The following is a 20475-nucleotide window of genomic DNA, read 5'->3' as shown; positions in this document are numbered from 1 at the left end:
GAGTAAGGATCAGGCCCTGCTGTGGTGACAGTAACATTTTAGACCATCACTGTCCTTGAACACCTCAGCTCAAGTAATGAGCTGAAAAGTATTGCCTGGCTACTCACCTACCTCCCTGGGGTAGTGTTTCATGTTTTGATTGAGAGTGTGAAGTCTGCAGTGCTTTAAGTTCTAGAAGAAAAAACTACAACAATCTTTATAAAAAAATCTTCTTTTCAGTTTTCCATAATTGAATGATTAGGTAGGGCTTTTCCATAAACGTCTTGAGCACTAAGTGTATACTAGTTTATGCAGATTGTCCCTACCAGGAGAATAGGGTGACTTGCTGGTTTAGGGCAAGTCTGTCTCAGCTTGCTCCCCAGAGCTTTCCACAGAGCAGAAGGTGTTTAAACACAAACAACAGCATGGTTGATAATATTTGTGTGTATGACAGGATCTTAATTAATGTAATAATGTGCCTCTTCCTAGATTTGCATCTGGGAAAGTAGGTGAGACATTATGTCTGCCTTGTGGTGGCTCTTTCTGGCTCACCCTGCGGTGCTTTCCACTTGTTTGGGCTCCAGATGGAAGCGATAGGCTCATTTTTACAGAGCTTGTGTCCTGGGGGAAGGAGGGAGAAGGGATAAGATGCAGTAAACACTGGTAAGAAAACAGGAAATTCGGTCAAGCAGCTGGCACAGATAACTTTTTGCCTTAACTGATCGTTTTGAGGAGCTGGCAGTGTGTGAGCCCCAGATCTGTCTGACAGGCAGTTAGTGTTGTAGTGTCCAAGGGATGTTTGGGGCTGGGGTGGAACAGGGGGTGCTTTCCCAGGGCGTGTGTACCTGCTCCAGGCTTGATTTCTATTCTATTCATAAGCATTTATGTCTTCAGTACAAGAGCACTTATCCCCAGTAATACTAAGTTGAGAGTTCCATTCACTCTCAATTCTGTCTCCTCCCATATTGCTGTCAGCTTTTGAAGAGTGAAGGTGTGGCTCCTGAAAAGGATGTTACATAAGTATGGTTTCTAAATCACTTTCATAATTTCCGCTCTTAAAAAAAAAAATCATTTCCTCATTGTTGTGGTTTTGGAATCCTTGCTTGATTTCAGTTTGCAGATGTGGCGTTGCCTTCTAAAGTGTGCAGCTTTTACTAAATAACAGGGAACAGTTTGCTTTTCATTAGGAACATTTGTTTTATATTGAGGCTTATGCAGTAAATCTTTTCTGCAAATGAGGGAAAGATTGCTGCCTAAATCTACTGCCATATTACTTAATGAAATTGGAGGATATACTCTGAAGATAGAATTAAATTTAATTTGTTGTTAGAGTAGTGGTAGGTAGCTTTTTTGTTTTTGTCTTTGTTTTGGTGGTTTTTTTGTTGTTGTTGGTTTTTTTTTTTTTTTTTTTTTTTTGTGAGATTAGAACTATTGTTGTTCCTAACTGCTGTAACTACAGTAAAAATTGTGCACTTTTGCTGGGTGTTTTGGAAGTTACTCTGAGGATAAAAACCACTTCTTGTGTTGTGCTAGCTCAGTTCCCCCAGAGTTGTTATTTTCCTGGCCACTACTCTGAAAAACTGCACTGCCATCCTCTGCTGGCTCCCCCCAGGGTGGTTGCTCCTCTGATCAGTTTGTCACCTTGGCACCCAAACACAGATAAGAAGCTCAGGGACATGACTGCTTCCCTGTGGGAACTCGGGTAAAGGTTTGCCCAGCGGGGAATTTGTACAGCAGCACATGAAGGGCTTTCCTTTTAAAGCAGCTATAGCAAGGGAAAACATCATTAAGCATGAACACAGGCAGTGGGGTCCTGGTATTTTTAATAATAGGAGCTTATTTGTCTTCTTTAAATAGGATTGGATATCTTCGTATTTAGCTTAATTGCCATAAGGAAACAAACACAAAACCTCATAATAGTTCTGAAGTGGGGCCAAGCTATGAAACTCTTGTTGAGGTTTTTATTAGGACACTTTGTTCCTGCTTCTTAATTAAAGGAGTTAATTAGTAAATTACAGTTCTGAAAGTTGAATTACAGTGTTTTGCAGTACATATTAGATGTTTTTCAAGGGGTAAATTCAAACTTGAGGTGCTTCCCTTACAAACTTCTCAGAACTAACAGCTGTTCAAGAGCAATTAAATAAACACAATTGTGATTTTTAAAAGATGCTATCATTCTAGGAAATTTTAAGATAAACTTTTTAAAGTCTATATTTGCCAAGTATTCTAGGTGTTTTGTGTTTGAAATTGAATCACAAACCATTTATCTTCATGCATAAATTGTCAGTGAACTGGAAACTTTTGGATGTCTTCACAGGTATATCGGTGCTAATTATTTTATTTCTTCTCTTTTATAGCACTCTTTCAACCAGTATCTCCAGGGTCTCGAGAATTTGAGGAGATTATCAACATTCTGCATTGTTCCTACTTGGATCAGAGTTCAGTGTCCAATTTTAAATACAAGAGAGCCAGCTTAGTTCATAGTGAACTGTTGGAAAAGGAAGTGAGTATATTTGTGGCTTCTGCTTCTCAGTAAGGTACCAGTCAGATGACAGTGCTTCTCAATCTAGAAGCAGAGACCTGGGCATTATTTTCAGTTATGCAATTGGTCTTTAATTGCAAACTCACATCCCCAGAAATGAAAGCAGCTATTTTTCAGGCAAGTTTATTACTGCATAGTTTTAAACTTTTGCCTGCCGGGTACCCTAAGAAGACTAAAAGAAAAACTATTTGGCACCACTTGTCTGTGTGTTATTAGCTGTCAAAAATTTTCTTAATTTTTATTAAGGTATTTTAATAACCCAGAAGTTTGTTTTGATGTCTTCTTTACAGGGCTGATGTTTCCTGTGAAAATTAAGATTAAAATATGTGCCTGATAGAGGTTTCCATAATCTCTGTAGTTTCGTTGTTTTCCATGAAGTACTTTAAGTAAAGTTGATTACTGGTCTAGTAATTGGAGCACCTTGGTTGAAGCCCCTCTGTTGTGCCTTATGTGGTGTCTCTTAAATCCAGCCTTGGCTTGTTCTCATCACTCTCAAATGAAGTTTTCATTCCCAGTGCCAAAAAGCTTCACATATGAACTAATTGAAGAATATATAATTTGTTTGCTGTGATTATCATCTCAAAATTATGAAGTAAACTGAAGCATTTTCTGCTATTACATTAATTATTCATGGTTACAGCTGAGAAATATTGGTAAAAACCACCTCAGCAGCAGTGAGGTGCATCTGCAAAAATATTTGTACAATGTAAGAGATCTATCTCCTAAAAAGAGAAAAAGTCTTATTTCTGGAGTTTCAAAGATGATGTGGGAGGCATTGTGCTGGATAGTTCTAGCCAGTTCTGCTACAAAGATCAAACTAAACTGTCACTGCACAGGTTTGTTTGAAGAGTGTCTCTTAAAAAACCAAATACTTGGGTCGATGAAGCAAATTAGATTTCCCACAGGTATAATGTTCTTGAAATCTAATTGTAGCATCCAGTGATTTAATTTGGATTATCTTTTGATTATTTTTGTACACTTGGATCTGCTTAACATAGATGGGGCCTTAAAACATTGACACTTGAGTGTGGCAGCAGCAGGGTGTGCCTGTGTTGAGACCTTTGTGTATGAACAGTTCACAGAGAAACGCAGAGAGCTGAAGCGGGACGGGCGCCTGGACAAGGAGCTCTCGGAGAGTTATGCCTTCCTCATGGTGGATCAGTGCCAGGTGAGCACTGGGCCCTGCAGGGAAAATGTTTTCTTCAGCACCTAGGAGCTTTTGGGGCTTTGGGTTTTTTCAGAATGGTTTTATTGACACAATCTTAAAGTTACTTTTGCAAAATTCAGCACTGGAAGGTGTAGAAGGATGGGAAAGAGATCTGTCACCATTTAAATCCTCTATTCCCTGCTACTTCAGGTACTCCATTTTCATGACTCTATCTTTTCTGGTTTAGGCTCTGTTTTATAAATAGAAGTATAGATTTTCTGGATGACATGTGAGTTTTTACTTGGTTTGTGTTTGATTTTTTTTTTTTTTTTTAATTGAGGAATATTTTGTGCTTTCATTGCATTTGGGTTTTGGTGTCTTTTTCTTCTCTTTTTTGCATCAACAAGGTAACCTGTAATACTAGAAAATTGACATTGTCTTCTCTGTCTCTGATCATATACTTTAAATCAAAGTGATGGAAAGGTGATTTCTGTGCTTAGTCTGCTATTATAGTGTTGAGATTTCTTAAGCATGCAGTCATTTGACAGGTATACTTCTGTTTTAAATATTACAATTTTCTGTATTGAAGGCAAGTAATATTCATAAAGAGTGTTTAAGGTGTTGAGAGGGTGTGGATTTTTAAGATGCAGGTGAGTCTATGTAGCTGTTTCATATCAGAGTTCAACTTACACAGTTTAATAGTTTTATAGAGAATTTCATTAGTCTTGCCTCTGTTGGTAAGGGTTGGGGTTTTGTTTAAATCTCAATTTATATTCTGTAATTGTAATTTCTCACTGTTTTCTTTGTTTATATCCTGGCTTTCCTAATAGACTTGCTTAAAAAAACTGTCTGTTCTCTTTAGATCCGGAGCATATGTGAAAAGGGGCTGCAGGTTGGCCACTCCAAAATCACAATTCTCGGCAGCCCTTCCATGGGTAATTATCTTTTGATTAGCAGTGCTTGTTTGTTATTCAGTAGCAGTTGGCAGATGTGATGGCAGTTGTGTGAACTTCCAGTCTTTTTGTATCACTAACTGCAGCAATATCACAGCAAGATGTTTTTAGCAAAGGAAATAGATATCAGAATATTGTTTCATAGCTCTGTTTTTGAGTAGTTCAGTTAAATTCCCTTTCCAAAGGGAACACCTAATTCTCATTTGGCTTTAAGTCAAACCAGTATCCCATGTCTTTCCAGTAAACCTGGGGGGCCAAAGAGCTAATGCAGTGTGTGGCTGGCTGCCTCTGTGTTTGTTTGTAGGTGTGTGCATTCAGATATACCTCATGGACACAGTAGCTCAGCTCAGTTTTGATGTAGATAGAACTAAAATTCTTGAATCCACAAATCCAAGAAGAGCCTAGATAAATTGGAGACTTAGAATTCTGAGTCACAAGGTGTTAAAGAGTTTTGAGAGGGCAAGACAGTTCCTTTTGAAAAACTTTTCAAATAGAAAATTAGGAACTAATTTTGTCATCCTGTGTGAGAGGAACATGGTACAGAGATATCATGAATATTGGAAGCAGACAATGTGAATGAATACAGAGGTGAATATTGAAAGCAGCAATAGGTGTGAAGTGGAGAACAGAGCTTTATGAGCATGTGATTTTTTTACTGTTTAGCTGGTAAAGGGTCTGGAGCAATTTGCTCAAGCAGTTAAATACATACTTGGAATGAGAGGAACCTAAGCCAAATGGATGCTTTTTAGAGTATCTGAATTGAGTTACAGTTCTTTGATCTGAGGTAGTCAGCCATGCCAACAGATGACAGTGTGTGTTTGAGGCTGTAAAATCTATGAAATAGCTAAGTACAGAAAAGCACAAAATTATTTTACCTTTGCACTTGAGTGTCAATTGTATATTTATTCTTTTGTGTGCATTGAGCTTTAATCCCATGTAAGGCTTTTTAAATCTCTAGTGTTTTAACATTCAGCATAATGTATTTTGCTTTATTTTTATACTCTTCTCAGGTGTATATATCTCCAGGTATGCTGATTTATTGCAGCCTAATCCTCTAGAATCTGGAGCAACTGGAGATGTGATTGTTTTTAAAATAATAAAGGTAATTTTATCTTGCTGTTCTTGAAGGATTACATTGCTTACTGGTAATACATAGGTGGTTTTAACCTAACTTACTTTTAATTTGTGCAATCATCTAGACCTCTACACTGATTTAAAATCCAGTATTGATATTAAGCTTAAATAAAGCTTAATAAATTGTCATAGAAGACAAAAATATATTGGGTTTTTTTTTGAAAATATGAAAATAATGCACTTCCAGAAGTAGCTTTCTTAATGGCTTGTTTTATTTTCTCTGCTTTTACTTTGTTTGGTACTTGAAGCAATTTGTCAGTTTCCAGGACAAAGCTCATGCTGACAATTCTGCTTTATTACAGGGAAAAATGAAAAGTGTATCTGACTACATTGGTATGAAAGCAATGGAATCAACTGTCAAGAATGTGTTGGATCCCACCCCAAACCACGAGTGTCATGTTTCAAAGAATGCAGTTAAAGTCGCCTCCTTGCTGGCTTACCGAGCCTACGAACTCACTCAGGTACAGCTGAGCCCGTGTCAGCTTCGTAGAGAAAACCTTCTTAAACAGAACTGAATGATGGACAGAAGATCACTGGAGTTAGAGCACTCCCTGAGCTTCCCTGTGAAGCTGCAGCTGGGTGTGTGTAGCAGTCCATAGGTGCCTGCATTAGAAATCCCAGAACAGCATGGCAGCCTCTGCTGTTCCCATGCTGTGATCCTGAACCTCAGGCAAAGATCTCCCTCAGATTAGGGGGGAGATGGAATAGGAAGGAACTGAGGAATGTACGTGGGACTGGAATGGAGGCTGGAAGAGAGGACTTGGGGAGTTTGAGGTGTAAAAGTACAACTGGTTTGTGGTCATTAAGTGGGACTCCTAAAAGGGGAAATGTTGGTTAGGAAAGAATTGCACTTTTTTTTTTTTTTTTTTTTTTCCTGCTTAGTCCCCTTTCCGGATTCTCAGGTTTGGAGATGATGAGGGAAGACACAATGAAATCAGTTCCAAGCATTTATGTTCTTCCTGGTGTTCTATCTCTTACTGCAACAGTCTGTTGCAGTTAGATTATTACACCAAGTCTGACGATTTCAGGATCCTTGCTTGAAAGCATTCTCCTTCAGTATTAACTTCTTTTCTCTTCTGTAAATCAGTGAATCAGATGTAAAAAACAAATGTATTTTTTCATTTCTCATTGCAAATTTGCCTAAATTAACATTTTATCCAAAACTCATTGCAATATTTACTTTCCTCTGAATTTTTTTGGTTTTTTAATTTGTTAATCCCTTTTCCAAAAATACTTTCAAGTAAATGTTGCATTTCAATAATGTTTTATTCTTGATTCACTCCTGAAGGTACTGTCCATATGTAAGTGGTTAGTAAAGGAAGGAGAAAATAAAAAGATCTGCCTTAATTTATTGTATTCCCTAGTACATATGAAAGAAGCATTTAAAAACTTATTTGTTTTAAATACCAGCATTTAAAGCATTAATGATTGCTCCAGGCTTCTGATCTAACATTGTCCCTTCTTTTTCCCAGTACTACTTTTATGAATACGGCTTTGATGAGATCAGGCAAAGACCAAGACATGTTTGTCCTTTTGCTGTTGTTTCATTTACTTACAAAGATGACATGGCACAAGGACCAAAATTTGTGCCCCCATCAAGGTAAGCTAGGAAATGAGTTCTGGAAAATCTGCATGTAGCAGGAAGAATTCATAGCTCTTGGCAGTAGCTTAGAATTGATTTAAATGAACAGTGCTGAAGTGAATGAATGTGTCACAGGGACTTAGTATACTAAATACTTCTAATGCAAAGTAGGAGGTGCCAAAATTGGTTTTATGCAGCGGGGTGGCCCCCGTGGGAAGCAGTTTTGCTGCTCTTCCCACCTGCTTGCCTTTTGCCTGGGTGGAATCCACAAATGGGGGGGGGGGTTACCTAACTGAGGAAATTTGTGGACATAAAAACATTCACAGGATTATCTTTCTTGCTTGGTACTCTAAAATAATATTCTCTATATTTTGTCTCTGAACTCTTCACCGGTGTCTGCTGGTGGAGAGAATATGTAGATGGCCAGTTGATCACAGATCCACTGTGATACCTGTGCTGATAGGAGGATGTCCAGGTGTGGGGACTGTACTATGAAATGCTAAAAGCAGTTATCAAGGTATCTAAAATAGTAAAAGATGCTGCAGCAGTGGTAGATTGAGGTTAGAGAGGGAATTACCAGTCTTCCTATTTTGTTAGACTGATAAACTATTCTTAATGTAAAATTCAGTGGTCAGAATTCTCTGTTCCAGCCTAGCCATTCTGTCTCTCTTCTTTTGTCTAGAGCAAGCACCTTCCACGCAGATAGAAGTACAGGTAAGCATGAATTCCATTTTTTGGTTTTATGATACAGACAGGGAAGGTTTTGATGATTTTCCCCCGTAGTTTTATGTTTGACCAGTTTAGTTATGCTGAGTGTATACCTGAATTTTATCTTGAGCCATGCTGGTTGCTGATACTCGATGATCAAACAGACCCCTTAATGTGTATCTTCTTTTATCAGAATGAACCACAAGTGAACAACATCAATAATCTTTTTTCCCTCCTTTCCTACTTAGAGTGTAGTAGGAACTGATCTTCAGTTCCTGAATCTCCTGGTTAATTGCACTTCAAATAATATGATTCTCTGTCATGCTTTGTTTTGAACCTCATTCAAGCAGAGTTAATATGTATGAAAGTGGTTGACAGTTAAGGTAAGGAAAGAAGATATAATTCTTCAGAAATTAGCATCAAGGGTGTGCTTATATTGACAGGTGTTGGTAACAAACCAACCTCCTTTACCCTGCTCAGAGCAGATCAAAACATAACAGGGTTGATAACACCCTTTCTGTTGCCTTCTAACATTATTGTCTGGTATTAGTATGAAATTTTCCCTATACTGATTTTGGAGATTCAGCAGCCTCTTCTTTCAGTCACAGCTGGCAAGTGGTTTCACTTAGTCTTCCTTTCTCCATCTGAATTTAGAGAAACCTAACGTTACATTGTGGAGGGGACAGCTTTGGAATAAAGGCAAACTTGTGTGCCACGTTTCCCTAAAATCAGCAGCACGACTTTTCCTTCCATGCAAGCTGTGAGTATTGCCATTTAGACAGTAAGTTTAAAATACTGCTCTATTAAAACTCTTTTTGAGTAGAAACTGGTGAGTTTTGGATATATTCAGATGAAAATCTGAAATACTAAGTGCCTTAAATACATCAAGCAAGACTCGAGTCGTGTATGTCCCAAATTTTCTTAAGTTCAGGCCCACAACTGTCAGCATCTCTTTGCTGTTTGGTGTTCTGTTGTTTGTGAGATTGTTGGGCTTTTTTCCATTCAAGTGACACACACTTCTCTGCAGGAATAAACACCCCTGGCTCTTCTCCAAAGAAATTACTCTTAAGGGCATGTATTTTCTGGTTCTTATTTTATCAGTGAGTGTAGGAATATAGAAGGTAAAAAAAGAGGTCTTCATTTTTTTTTTATCTCCCTCCACCCTTCTTCTCCAGTCCTGAGAAGCTTGAGGTTGAAAAAGTTCTAAGCATTGATCAATTGAAGAAAAAAATTTCACCAGCATTGTTCCTGAAAGAAACTTACCAAGAAAGAATAGAAGGTAAATTGTTCTCGTTTAATTTCTTTAAATTCAGAATTTTCAGGTTTTCTGAATTACAATTTTGTTTCCTTTTTCTTTATACTCTCTTTCTCCCCTTGTATCCTGTCAGTGTGGAAGAATGGCGTGTACTGTAGCCTGTATGAAGTTGTGGAGAAGTCCCGTTCTGGGAGTCACTTAGAGGGTTTACTTCAAAAACTAGAGAAAGAGAAACTTGTGAGTGCAATAGATTTGACTATTCCTATTTTTAAAAATAATTTTACTACTTAGTAGTTCCATGCATACTACAAGATGCACAGTCTCACTGGAATTCCTTAGCTGGCATACTCTTAAGTATCAGGGCACTTCTCTGCCCAAGACAGAGTTATCTTACAGTCAAGAAGAGTATTCATGATGAGCAAATGTCTTTGAAGCAGTTTGCTCTTTTTGCTTGAAAACAGGTCCTTGTGAAACCACTTGTGGACAGAGGATTTCTTTTTCTTCTTTCTCCTTGGCAAATGATGTCCCCTTATGGTAAGCATACTTCCGGGTTTGTTGTTTTGGCTTTTTTAGGGGGGGTGGGTTTTTGAGTACTAGATTGACTTTGCTTGGTCCTCTCCTTTTTAACTGTTTTTATTTTTTTGTGTTCTAGAGCACCAGACTGGGCGGTCCCGTGTGCTTCATGCATTGTTTCTGTTTCCAGAGTCTAGAGGTGTCATTAACTCAGGTAGGTTTGCTCACTGTTGTGTGCAGGTTTATTTAAACAGAGGTGATTCTCTGTTGAAGATTTTGTAGTATACAGTCAGTGTGAACTAAGAGTAACAGTTTGCATTGGTTGTGGTCATGGCATTAGTGTTTAGAAATACTTGTTTCTTCACAAAAGCAAATGTTGCACGTTGTAGGTTCATTTGTTCATATTTGAGAAAGTAAAACTTGTTGAAATTTCTTGATACAGCATCCCTGGCTTCTGAATTACTTCTTCATGGTCATTCCAGACTGTGTTTCACCCAGCATGTATTAACACAGAGTATTGCTAACTAGTCATCATTTATTTATAGCTTCATGGTTTGATTTTAATTGTGGATTCCCTTTTCTCCTTTTGGCAGCACAAAAAAGTGGTCCATATGGAACACAGAAAAATTCAACTACCGTGGTTTTGCACGAGAAAAAGGAAATTGTTCCAGAATTCAGCAAGTTGGTTCCATCTCTGCATTTTGCTTTGCTGCGGTCCTGTAGACACAGCGGTGTAGCTTACAATGATGTTGTGGAAAAGTACATGCATGAGTACTTTAGAAAACTCTACAATGGCCCTGGAAGAGGTAGAGAATTTACATTTCGTGAGTACTCAACACAGCTGGATGACAAAAGATTTCTGTTCCCTGCCCCAAAATACAAAGGTCCCATTGGCACATGCTTGCAGAACTATATTTTCGGTTCTGAGACCTATCAGCTGCCCGTTTCCAGAGCTAAGGAGCTGCTGGATAGGAATCGGAAGCCTCAGCGCTTCAGCCCCATCTCCGATTATGAAGCTACAGAAGACTACTCTGACTTTGCCAAGGCAAAACGCAGGAAAAGAATCTATCCCAGATATGAAGCCACTGCTGCCAAAAAAAAAGTGCCTCCTTCTGGAGAACGTGATACTGAAAGAATCATGGATCTTATTAACTTGATCCACTGTATAAAGAAAAATGTTGGTGGAGATTCTGATTCTGAAGACCCCAGAATTAGGAGTGGTCTGAAAAGAAAGCTGGAAAAACAATCTGAAAATTTGCAGAAATACCTAAAAATGAGTGACTCTTCAGAGAATATTTGTCACTGGGAAGGTAAGAAAGTCTTTGTTTAGAGTTCTTCTTTAAACATTGTTATTCAGAGCATATTTAACACTTCATCACATTGGCCTGAGATCTGTCAATAGAGATAAAGTTTGTTTTTTGCAGGTTTCCACTTTTTAGGAGACAACTTAAGGGGAATTTTCCTGGAAGTTGCTTTTGTTTAGCCTCTTTGGAAAGAAAGCAGACTTTGAAAGAGTTTACTTGCCTGTGGAGCTGTCCAAAGACTTTCTAATACAGAGCACTTAGCTGACTTGATACTGTCTTTTGCAGTTTGGCTTTGCTGTAATTCTCTGTGTCCACTACCCTCTTTCATACCTAAGAAGTTTAGATTGAAGGGAAGAAGCATAGTTCAGTTTTGAAATAGCCAGTAATGTGTGTAGTGGGACAAAGGAAACAACCTAATAAGATTAAATAATTCTCTACATGAAATTATCTACATCCAAACCTCAGAGAAGTATCACAGATACCTTCTGACTTAAGGTCTGCCAGAAAAAACCTTTTGATTTCTGTTTCCCTGACTAGTTTCTCAAGGCAATTATAGAAGCCTCCTGCAAAAGGGGGAAATGGGAACGGGGTGACACAAAGAAGAGGGGATTTCCATCAAGCACCAGTCACTTGTGCATGTGAATCACTGGAAGATGAAGTGACTGATCTTAGTTGTCCTTCGTTGTCCTCTTGAGGGGACAGAAGGTACTGACTGGCATGTAGGGATGAAGGATGCAAAGGGTGGACTTCATGGCTGGGATTCCTGCTTGGTGAATTCTGTGAACCTTCAAAGGTCTCTTGACATTGATTAATGATGTAGAACATGTGATGAAAGCATGTCTACATTTTTGTTAAAATAAGTCTGTGTACATACAAACTGACGCTAAAGATTGAGACTGTGGGTATGTGGCAGATGTTTGTGGGGAGATCTGGTTTTGTTTTTATTTTAAGACTGAATAATGGATTCCTTTTCCCCTCCTCACCCTCTTCTAAGGCGGCAGAACCTTGGATTCACCACACTATGTGTTCCCAGTGAATTCTGAGCACGGTGGCCACGAGGGTGACTTCAGGCAGGATGTGTCGGACGCTGCAGCCGAGCCGGAGGGGCTGGTCAGAGCGGTGCTGGAGATGCTGGCTGCTGCCGGCCCCTGGGACCCCGCGCTGGCACAGTCTGTCGCTCAGACCTTAGCCTTGGGCACTGAGGAAGTTGAAGAGGATGTGAGACAAAAGTATGAGTATGAATCCATTCCAGCTCAGGACAGAGACGGTCATGAGCTTCCTAACACTGCTCAGGCTGACAGCGTCACCTTCAAGGACCCGCAGAGCCCGGCCGTGCTGGAAACTGACGTGCCGTGCTTGCCCTACCCCGTGGATGTCAGTCTGCAGCTCCCACCCAACGAAGCCCCCCTTGAGCACACACTACATTTACAGGTAAGTGAAACTGCCGAGATGCTGACAGTGGAAGTACTGTTTTCATCAATATGAGACTGAAGGAAAAAAGCATTGTTTTTCTTACAGAGGCAAACACAGATACTACTAACTCTTCTGTGATGCTTTTCTGTTTGGCAGGAAGATAGTTGGAAATTTTCTCCACTCTAAAGTATGTGTTCATGGTTCATTATTCTTTTTGTAATAAAAAAGGAGCAGAGTTCAAGAATTCTGAGCATTTCACTGCATGCTCAGCTCTCTTCATGTGCCTTCTTGGTGCAGTGCTGTAAATGAGTTCCCTTGAGTTTAGGGATCACAGTGCCCCAGCTCCTTACCCTACAAGAGAGATTGTTCCATGATATCTGTTACTGGTACTTCCACACAAAGTCCAGTTTCTGAGTCATAGAGCAGGAATGAGTTAGTCCTATCTGTAATCTCTGTGCTGTTTTGCTTCTACCCATCTGGAATGTGAGATGAAATTGGCTTTTTTAAGGGCCCAATACTAGTTGTAGGCAGTGCCTCAGCAACTTTATTATTTAAATTTAAATTCTTTAAACTATATTATTTAAAGTGCCTCATGGCTTTAGTCAGGTATCAAGACAACAGCCTGGAAAGAGTGAGGGAGCAGCCAGTTCTCCCCTCCCTTCCCCCTGGGCACCCCCAGCTTCCATACTGTATGACCAGTGCTCAGGACTGCATTAGTAATGAGAGACCAGAGAAGAACCTTGTGGAAATGTTTCCAGGTTTGACTGGGTTAGATTGATGGCAGAATTGACAGTGAACTCACTTCTTTCTATCAACTGCTCAGAATGTAAAAAGTTATTAGTGAGCAAAACCAAAAGAAGTTGTTTTGAGATGAGCATTTTGCTTGGTTTTTAGGAAGCAAACGCTGGGAGTACCATTGAAGACTGCAATCCCTGTCCTAGTACACCTATAGAACATGGCTATCTCAGGCAGCATCCCTGCTCAGATACTGTAGGGGAAGTTGGAATGCACTGGAAACTTATCCCAATTACAGGTAAGATGGATTTTAACTCCTCTGTTCCTACAAGTGGTGAATGAAAACATATTCTAAAGGTTTGTACCTGGATTCATACATCCATTCTTGGATCACATGTTGGTACACAAGCACATCTATAGCTTGTGCAGTTATTTCTTGTATTTGATTAATACAAAAATCTGCTGGATGAAAACAGATACTGGTGGAGAATATTGGTTTGGCCTTATATTAACACAAATTAGAAATGTGAATGCTTTAAAAACTATAGTTCTGAATATGGATGGTGAAGAAACTGAGCTGGGGTTATGAGGGTCTTTCAGCACTTCTTGCAGCACCACTGAAGCTGTGTCAGTAATCAATCAGACTGATGTCCTCCCGTTTCAGGAAAAGAAACTTGTTTTCACTATTGCAAGATCAGGTGCAGCTTGCAGTCCAACTCCACGAGGTCATTTGTGTCTAAGCTTTTTAAAAGTGAGCATTTTAACCTAGTAGCAAATGGAAATACTTGAATCATATGTTGCCCTGCTTGATTTCTAATTTAATTTTTAATTTGTAATGGAGGTACATCCTGTTGTGCTTATTCTGCATTTTCTCTGGGAAAACCACTTGTATTCTGCTTTTTCGGCAGACTTGGACTGTGCTGTTTGACTGTCTTAGAAGCTGTTAAATGTACTGTGCTTCTGTACCTCAGCAGACTTTAACACTTAAGTATTGGGATTGAAGTTGGTTTTCAGGCTGGGATTTGGAGGTTTTGGTGTATCAGCTGTGTGTGACTTTCACACATGAGATGATGATGATGGTGATGGTGATGATGAACTCTTCTTCTGTAGGTCTGAAATCACCAGAAGAGCCACTGGAATATTTGCCACCAACGGATGCACTTCCTAATGACCCCCGGGTAGTAAATAGACAGAGAAATTCTGATTATCAATTGCCATGCTCTCCATTTTCAGACACACAGAAGGGGACAGCAGAAGATGGACATTACACAGGACAAGTGGAGAAACTTGAAGACCAGTATGAGCTAACAGATCAACCTTTTACAGCTAAGCATTCCATTAGTGCAGTAATAGAGACAACACTGTTAGAAGAATATAAGCTCTTTGCAAGAAAGATTGAAGAAATTCTGCAGCAAAAAAACATTCCTTATGTCAGTGACATGTCCACACCAGTCCTTTCTGCCCAGGAGAGGATAATGAGACTTTCTGAACACATCTGTTTGCAGGCATCAGAGATTTCTGTCCAAGAATACGTAGAGAGCCTGATTGAGAAGCTGGACAGTGTCATTTTGGCTTCTTCATGCATGAAACGGACTCCCCCGGTTTATTCCAGTCCTGAAGCCCTGGCGGTGGTGAGCAGCACTGCCCCCGACGCGCTGGCCGTGTGCAGGGACAGCAGCGGCACAGCGCCGCTCCAGGAGCCGCCCTGCAATCACCTGGGGCAAGAGCCGCACTCCCGGGAGCAGCCTCCAGCAAGCCCAGCCCTAGGGAAGGAGAAAATGAGTCATGGGAGTGCTAAACCAGAGGATCAGACTTCTTCTGGTGGTGATCTCAGGGAACCACCAGAAAAGACTCAGAAGTCCCCTAAGAACTTAAACATTTCAACTCAACCAGCTTTTTCTGATTTGATAAGCAAGTTAAAACCTGAATTATTTACTGGTTTTGTCCAAATAATGGAAAATGTACGGAAAAACAGTGTCAAATTTTATATTCATGAAGAGGAAGAAAGTGTTCTCTGCAGAGAAATCAAGGTAAAGCTGTTTCAGTTCAACCTCTCTCTAGTGTCAGAACAGAGTGTCTTTCAAATCCACTTGTATGAAACTGGACTCACTTTCACTGTGAAAGTGAGTTGTGACAATAGGCTGTCCTGTCCCATTTCTTCAGTGAGCTCTTGTGGTAGGCTTGCTTATATTTAGCTTTTACGTAAGTCTTTTTCTTTGAGCTGGAAAACAGGACAGGATGTAGGTTGGTCCTTTCTGAAGATCCTGCCGGGGGTTACAGAAAAAAGGTGATAAGTGAAGAAATGTGATAGCTACCATTTTAGAAAGAATGTGTGAAAAGTCACTCTGTGTGCCTTTGGGGTTTTTTCTCTTCCCCTGTAATTAATAGTAGACAGAACTTTGAGAAATCACTGTGCTTGTACTTAAATGTGTAAGATGAAAGCTGTAAACTTCTGGCCTTCCTTGAACACTGGAGCAGTTTGATTCTGTCAGTTGGTTGTCCGTGTGTGATTTGATGAGAATGACTGAGTTGCTGAAACAACTGCTCTGTGTTGCTGCGTCCTTCTGATTAATTTTGGGGGAGATCAAGCAGCCAGTCCCTCTGGGATTCACTGAAGTGGAAAATCTTCTTGCTGTGGGTGTCATCTGGGTATTGTTCTTACCAAACTACCTATTGACTTTTCCCTTGTCTCCTCTCTCTGTGGTGGCAGGAATATCTTAGAAAGTTAGGGAACACAGAGTGCCATCCAGAGGAGTTCCTTAAAAGAAGAGATAATTCGGATAAACTGTTGATCATTATCCAAAATGAAGACATTGCCAATCTCATCCATAAGGTATGTCCCATGTAAGTAACTGTGAGCTACAAAAACCTGTTGGCAATAGTGAGAGGAGCTCATTTGGAGCAAAGCTGCTTTCTTCTGACAGCTCAGCATTCAACAGTACCCTGTGTTTAGCTGCTGTTTGAAGAAACAAAATGGTTGTAGTAAAAATGGTCTTGTCTCAACATTTATTCGTAACTTCTTCCACCACCATGCATAGGCTAATGCATATTTATTGTTAGTAGTTGTAAAGCTGTGCAGAGGCCTGAGTAGTTCTGTTTCTGGTTCTGTGATGCTCTAACAGGAGGTGAAGGCAGTTTTTAGATTACCTGAGCTATTCCTGCCAGCTCAAGACCCTGTGCTGGACAGAAAGTAAAATGACTCAATTTGCTCAACGTCCATTTACCTTATTCCTGTAATGCTCCTGAGAGCACCTCCCTAGGCAAGAGAAGGATCAGTAATTTTTTGAAAATGTGTTTTGAAGTTTGGTGCCTGGCATTGGTAGGTAGGAGAGTTCTGTAATTCCTTTTTCTGTGTGACCTGTGGTTACACATCTGATTTCAAATGTTTTTCAACAGATCCCTGGCCTGGTGACTCTGAAGAGGTTCCCCTGTGTCAGCTTTGCAGGGGTCGATAGTTTGAACGATGTGAAAAATCGCACTTACCACGACCTGTTTGTGTCTGGGGGTTTTGTTGTGTCAGATGAATCTGTCCTTAACCCAGAGTCCATCACTACAGGTAGGTGTGATCCTTCTGGAAGCTTTAGAACTAAAATCCTGACATTTCAGTATGTGAGAGGTCCCGTACTCACCACAGTGAAGGGTCAGGTCTTCCAGTTTTTGTGACGTTCTTTGAGAACTTCAGCTGATTCAGTCTCTTTCTCAGCCCAGTGGCGTTCTTGAAGAACACATGAACAGGGAGACTTTGTCTTCAGTTTGTATTACATGGTGTAGTTATGTCAGTGGAGCCTTTTATTCCTTACTACTCCATCCACAAATATGCTATATATACTTTTTCTTCATTTGAAATGGAATAGTTAATGAAGTTACAATTTTTTGAAATATTTTAGCAAGGCAGAGTGCGTATGCTGAGGTCAGCTTTTAAATGTCACTGCTAGGCACCTGGGGTACAGAAAGGCAGCTCAGTTTTATGGTACTGCTGTTGGCCAGTCTGCATGGAATAAAACTTTTGAAGTGAGTGGCTGCTGTTTGTAATTGTGTGACTGTAGTGTGATGAAAACAGGAAACAACTTTTTGTATACACTGAAGCAGTATTTTCAGTCTACATACCACAAAAATTAACTTTTATTCAATATCTCTATAACAGATAAACTAAAACAGTTCCTAACATTTCTGGAGGATCTCAATACCCCAGATGGGAAATGGCAATGGAAAGTCCACTGCAAAATACAAAAAAAACTGAAAGAGCTGGGGAGGTAAGTGAGGTTCTATAATAGCAGCTGTTAAATGCTTCAGCTTTCAGTATGCCATCCAAAACGCTTAAATAGAACTTACTCTTATGTTTGTCTCTGGCTATTTAGACTGACCTTAAATTGTTTCTAATAGTGAGCTTTCCCCCCACTGCAGGATAAATGCCAATGCCCTGAACCTGCTCACCCTTCTGAACACCTATCAAAAGAAGAACTTGGTTGAGATTCTGTCTTACCATAACTGTGATTCTCAAACTCGAAATGCTCCAGAACTTGAGTGTCTCATCAGGCTTCAAGCTCAAAACATACAACAGAGACATGTTGTCTTCCTAACAGGTAAACCCCACATTTGTGAATACCTCTCCCCCTTTTTTGACAATAGGTGCTAAATGTTAATACAAACTCCTCTTTTATGTATTTAGAAAAGAATCTCAAGACGCTCTCGAGTTACGTTGACAGTGGCATAGTGGTTGCTGCTGTTGACGACTTTATGCATAACTTTGAAAGTCTTGTTGGGTTTCACAACTCTGTTACTGAGCAGAACAACCTTGCTTCCTGCAGTGATGGCCAAAGACAATCAGGTGAGGTCAAACACACTTAAACTTTCCTTTCTAAACTGCATGTGTGGGGTAGAGGTGCTGGGACAGTGTGCCTTGACTCTGGTCAACAGCCACTGCAGCTGGCAAGGAAAACCCAACTCTCAAGCTACTCTTTTGTTTGAAGTGATGGGGGAAAAGCAGTGGGGATGGAGACCTTAAACACAGAAGTACAGGCTGACGTGGCATTTGAGGCAGTAGACAGGGCATCTGTTTTCAGGAGAAGGATAAACTTGTCACTACCTGCTTTATCTACTTAGAGTAGATAAACTGTACTGAGATGTCAGTAATTGTACTCCTTTATTTGTCTGATCAAATACTCACCTGCTGTGTAACTTTAGATGCTGTTTTGACATTGTCCCCTTTGGAGCTGGGAGTTGGGATTTCCCAGCACTAAATATGAGCACGGTGTGCAGAAGCTTTTAGCACCAAGTAACTGGACACTCCCACAGAGGGTTAAGTGTGTGTGTTGAGTAAGTGAACACGAGTGGCAGAAGACCAAGACTTAAAGTGCTGTTGGACTGGCAAACCTGAAGTGTAACACTGTGAGTAGTGTATGGCCTTTTTAACCAAAGTTTGTATTTCAATAGAATAGAACTTTCTCTCTCTTTTAATGTAGTTCTTGTAGAAAAGGATGAGAAGGATGAGGAGGACATGTCTCTGGATTCAGGGGATGAATTGTCAGAAATAGAAATCTGCAGTGGTGCCTCTAAGTATGATACTCATGTGGAAGCTTTGCAGACAGAGGCCAAGGGCCCACATGGAGTAGATGCTAAAGACAGCTGCTTATCAGTTACAGAGTTACCTCCTGAAGCACAAACTGGCCTTGGGGAAAAGATTTACAAAACTGACTTGGAAAAGAAGCGGCCAATTACTCCAGGTACTACAACATGCTCTGCTGAAGGAGAAAAACACAATGCAGTTGAACAAACTCCTTTCAGTAACTTCCAGGTTTATAGCAGACAATTAAACATGTTCCATCAATTCAGCCACTTTCATGTCCTCACTCATCAGACTTTTCTGGGAACAACATACCCAATTTCTCCTGCAAATCAAAACCAAGAAGGCAGCAATTATTTTCTATCTGCCTACAATCAGAGCATGGATACAGAAAAGTCATTATCACCTGGTGGCTGGGATAGCTGCTGTGATTCTTCCAGGCCATATTCAGAACAGAAATGAACTCTTAAGTCTCTTTTTCTAAGTTGCTGTGGACTTCTCTGTTTCTAAAATGTTGGATTAATGATTTCTATTTTATTCTGGAACAAAATGTTTCTTGTTCTTGTTATCTCAGATGTTTTCATGTTCTATTTAAATCCCTGATGGCCTGTCCCTGTTGGAACCATCTGAAAATTTAAATAAATACATATATTTTTTAACGTTTACTGTACTTGAATTATCTTGTTTGTTGGCACTTTTAAGTTTCTACATTTGTATTTGACCTGTTACCTAAGCTTCAGTTTGAGGTCTGTTTAATGTAAAGCTGAATGTTTGCCTAAAATATGTGAAAGAGCCAGTTGTTTTTTTTTCTTAACCACAAAAGTATCCAAGTCACGTTTCTTTACATAAATATTAAAATTAATGTATTTATTTGACATGGACACAAATTTTGTACATTGTTTTTACATAGCTCTAAGGCAGTGTACTTATTTTCATGACTATATACTGGATTTTGGCTAAATACCTCAATTAGAGTAACCAATGGTGCAGTTCCATTACAAAAAAATCCAATAAACTCTTAATGCACAAGGGACTTGCTAACACATTGCTTTGTCTGTGGTTTTTACATTGTTTGCAAAGTGCTTGAGGAACACCCAAGCTTGGTTTCCTGCACAGCAATTATCTGTGTCTCACTTGGTGCTCTGTGCCATTGCAGCAGCAGCAGTGTCCTCCCAGCTTTTATCTGGCCACTGCCATTACTGTCATGAGAGAGGGACAAACCTTAATGACTGTGGGAATTCAGTTTGCATCAGAAAAGCCTCAGTCCTCTCCCACTTCAGCTTAATGATTCCTGGGGCTTTCAGGGTTTTTTTAAATTTGGTTTTGTTTTGTGAACTAGCCCTGGGGTAAGTACAGTTTTATCTGTTTCTTAATCCTATCTTTTAAATTTCACATTGCTCAGTTACCAACCTTTTCCCTCTGCGATTCTCTCCTTTTGTTCTGCCTCAGGCTTGCAGAGGCAGCAGCCCCAGGGAGCAGCTGTGGAGTTGCTGCATTGCTCACTTGGCTGAGACTCCTCCTGGCTTTTAGTGCTCATCTTCAGGTTGCCCTAAGTCCTGTGTTTGGGGGACTTGCTGTTTGTAATTCGATTTTAGTGCTTTTCTCTGGGATGTGCTGTTTGGCACCAGGTGAGTGTTTGAAACTACA

General features: G+C 39.9%; 1 protein-coding gene across 17 annotated transcripts in view; it reads left to right on the top strand.

Moving 5' to 3' along the window:
• TASOR (transcription activation suppressor) overlaps positions 1-20475 on the top strand; it is a 39057-nt gene that overhangs the window by 4518 nt on the left and 14064 nt on the right. For 10 of the 17 annotated variants that reach the window (XR_009487856.1, XR_009487857.1, XR_009487855.1 and 7 more), the window contains exons 2-24: positions 2337-2482; positions 3597-3689; positions 4531-4603; positions 5632-5723; positions 6058-6216; positions 7228-7355; positions 8020-8051; positions 8700-8805; positions 9221-9324; positions 9434-9537; positions 9762-9834; positions 9953-10027; positions 10407-11123; positions 12112-12548; positions 13425-13563; positions 14376-15295; positions 15976-16098; positions 16662-16821; positions 17410-17518; positions 17670-17848; positions 17935-18093; positions 18450-18653; positions 20278-20456. Coding sequence is in view for 6 of the 17 variants with exons in the window: in XM_059856406.1 (XP_059712389.1) it covers positions 2337-2482; positions 3597-3689; positions 4531-4603; positions 5632-5723; positions 6058-6216; positions 7228-7355; positions 8020-8051; positions 8700-8805; positions 9221-9324; positions 9434-9537; positions 9762-9834; positions 9953-10027; positions 10407-11123; positions 12112-12548; positions 13425-13563; positions 14376-15295; positions 15976-16098; positions 16662-16821; positions 17410-17518; positions 17670-17848; positions 17935-18093; positions 18728-19290 (4691 nt within the window). In the remaining 11 variants the exon portion in view is untranslated. Of the gene's footprint in view, positions 1-2336; positions 2483-3596; positions 3690-4530; positions 4604-5631; positions 5724-6057; positions 6217-7227; positions 7356-8019; positions 8052-8699; positions 8806-9220; positions 9325-9433; positions 9538-9761; positions 9835-9952; positions 10028-10406; positions 11124-12111; positions 12549-13424; positions 13564-14375; positions 15296-15975; positions 16099-16661; positions 16822-17409; positions 17519-17669; positions 17849-17934; positions 18094-18449; positions 19872-20277; positions 20457-20475 lie in introns of those variants that run through there. The other 7 variants (XM_059856406.1, XM_059856410.1, XR_009487864.1 and 4 more) reach the window with 6 other exon arrangements.

Source organism: Haemorhous mexicanus, chromosome 11 (genome assembly GCF_027477595.1).
Source record: "Haemorhous mexicanus isolate bHaeMex1 chromosome 11, bHaeMex1.pri, whole genome shotgun sequence".
In the NCBI taxonomy this organism is placed as follows: Eukaryota; Metazoa; Chordata; class Aves; order Passeriformes; family Fringillidae; genus Haemorhous; species Haemorhous mexicanus.
The sequence above is the reverse complement of the archived record's forward strand: the minus strand, read 5'-3'. Positions and strand labels throughout refer to the sequence as shown.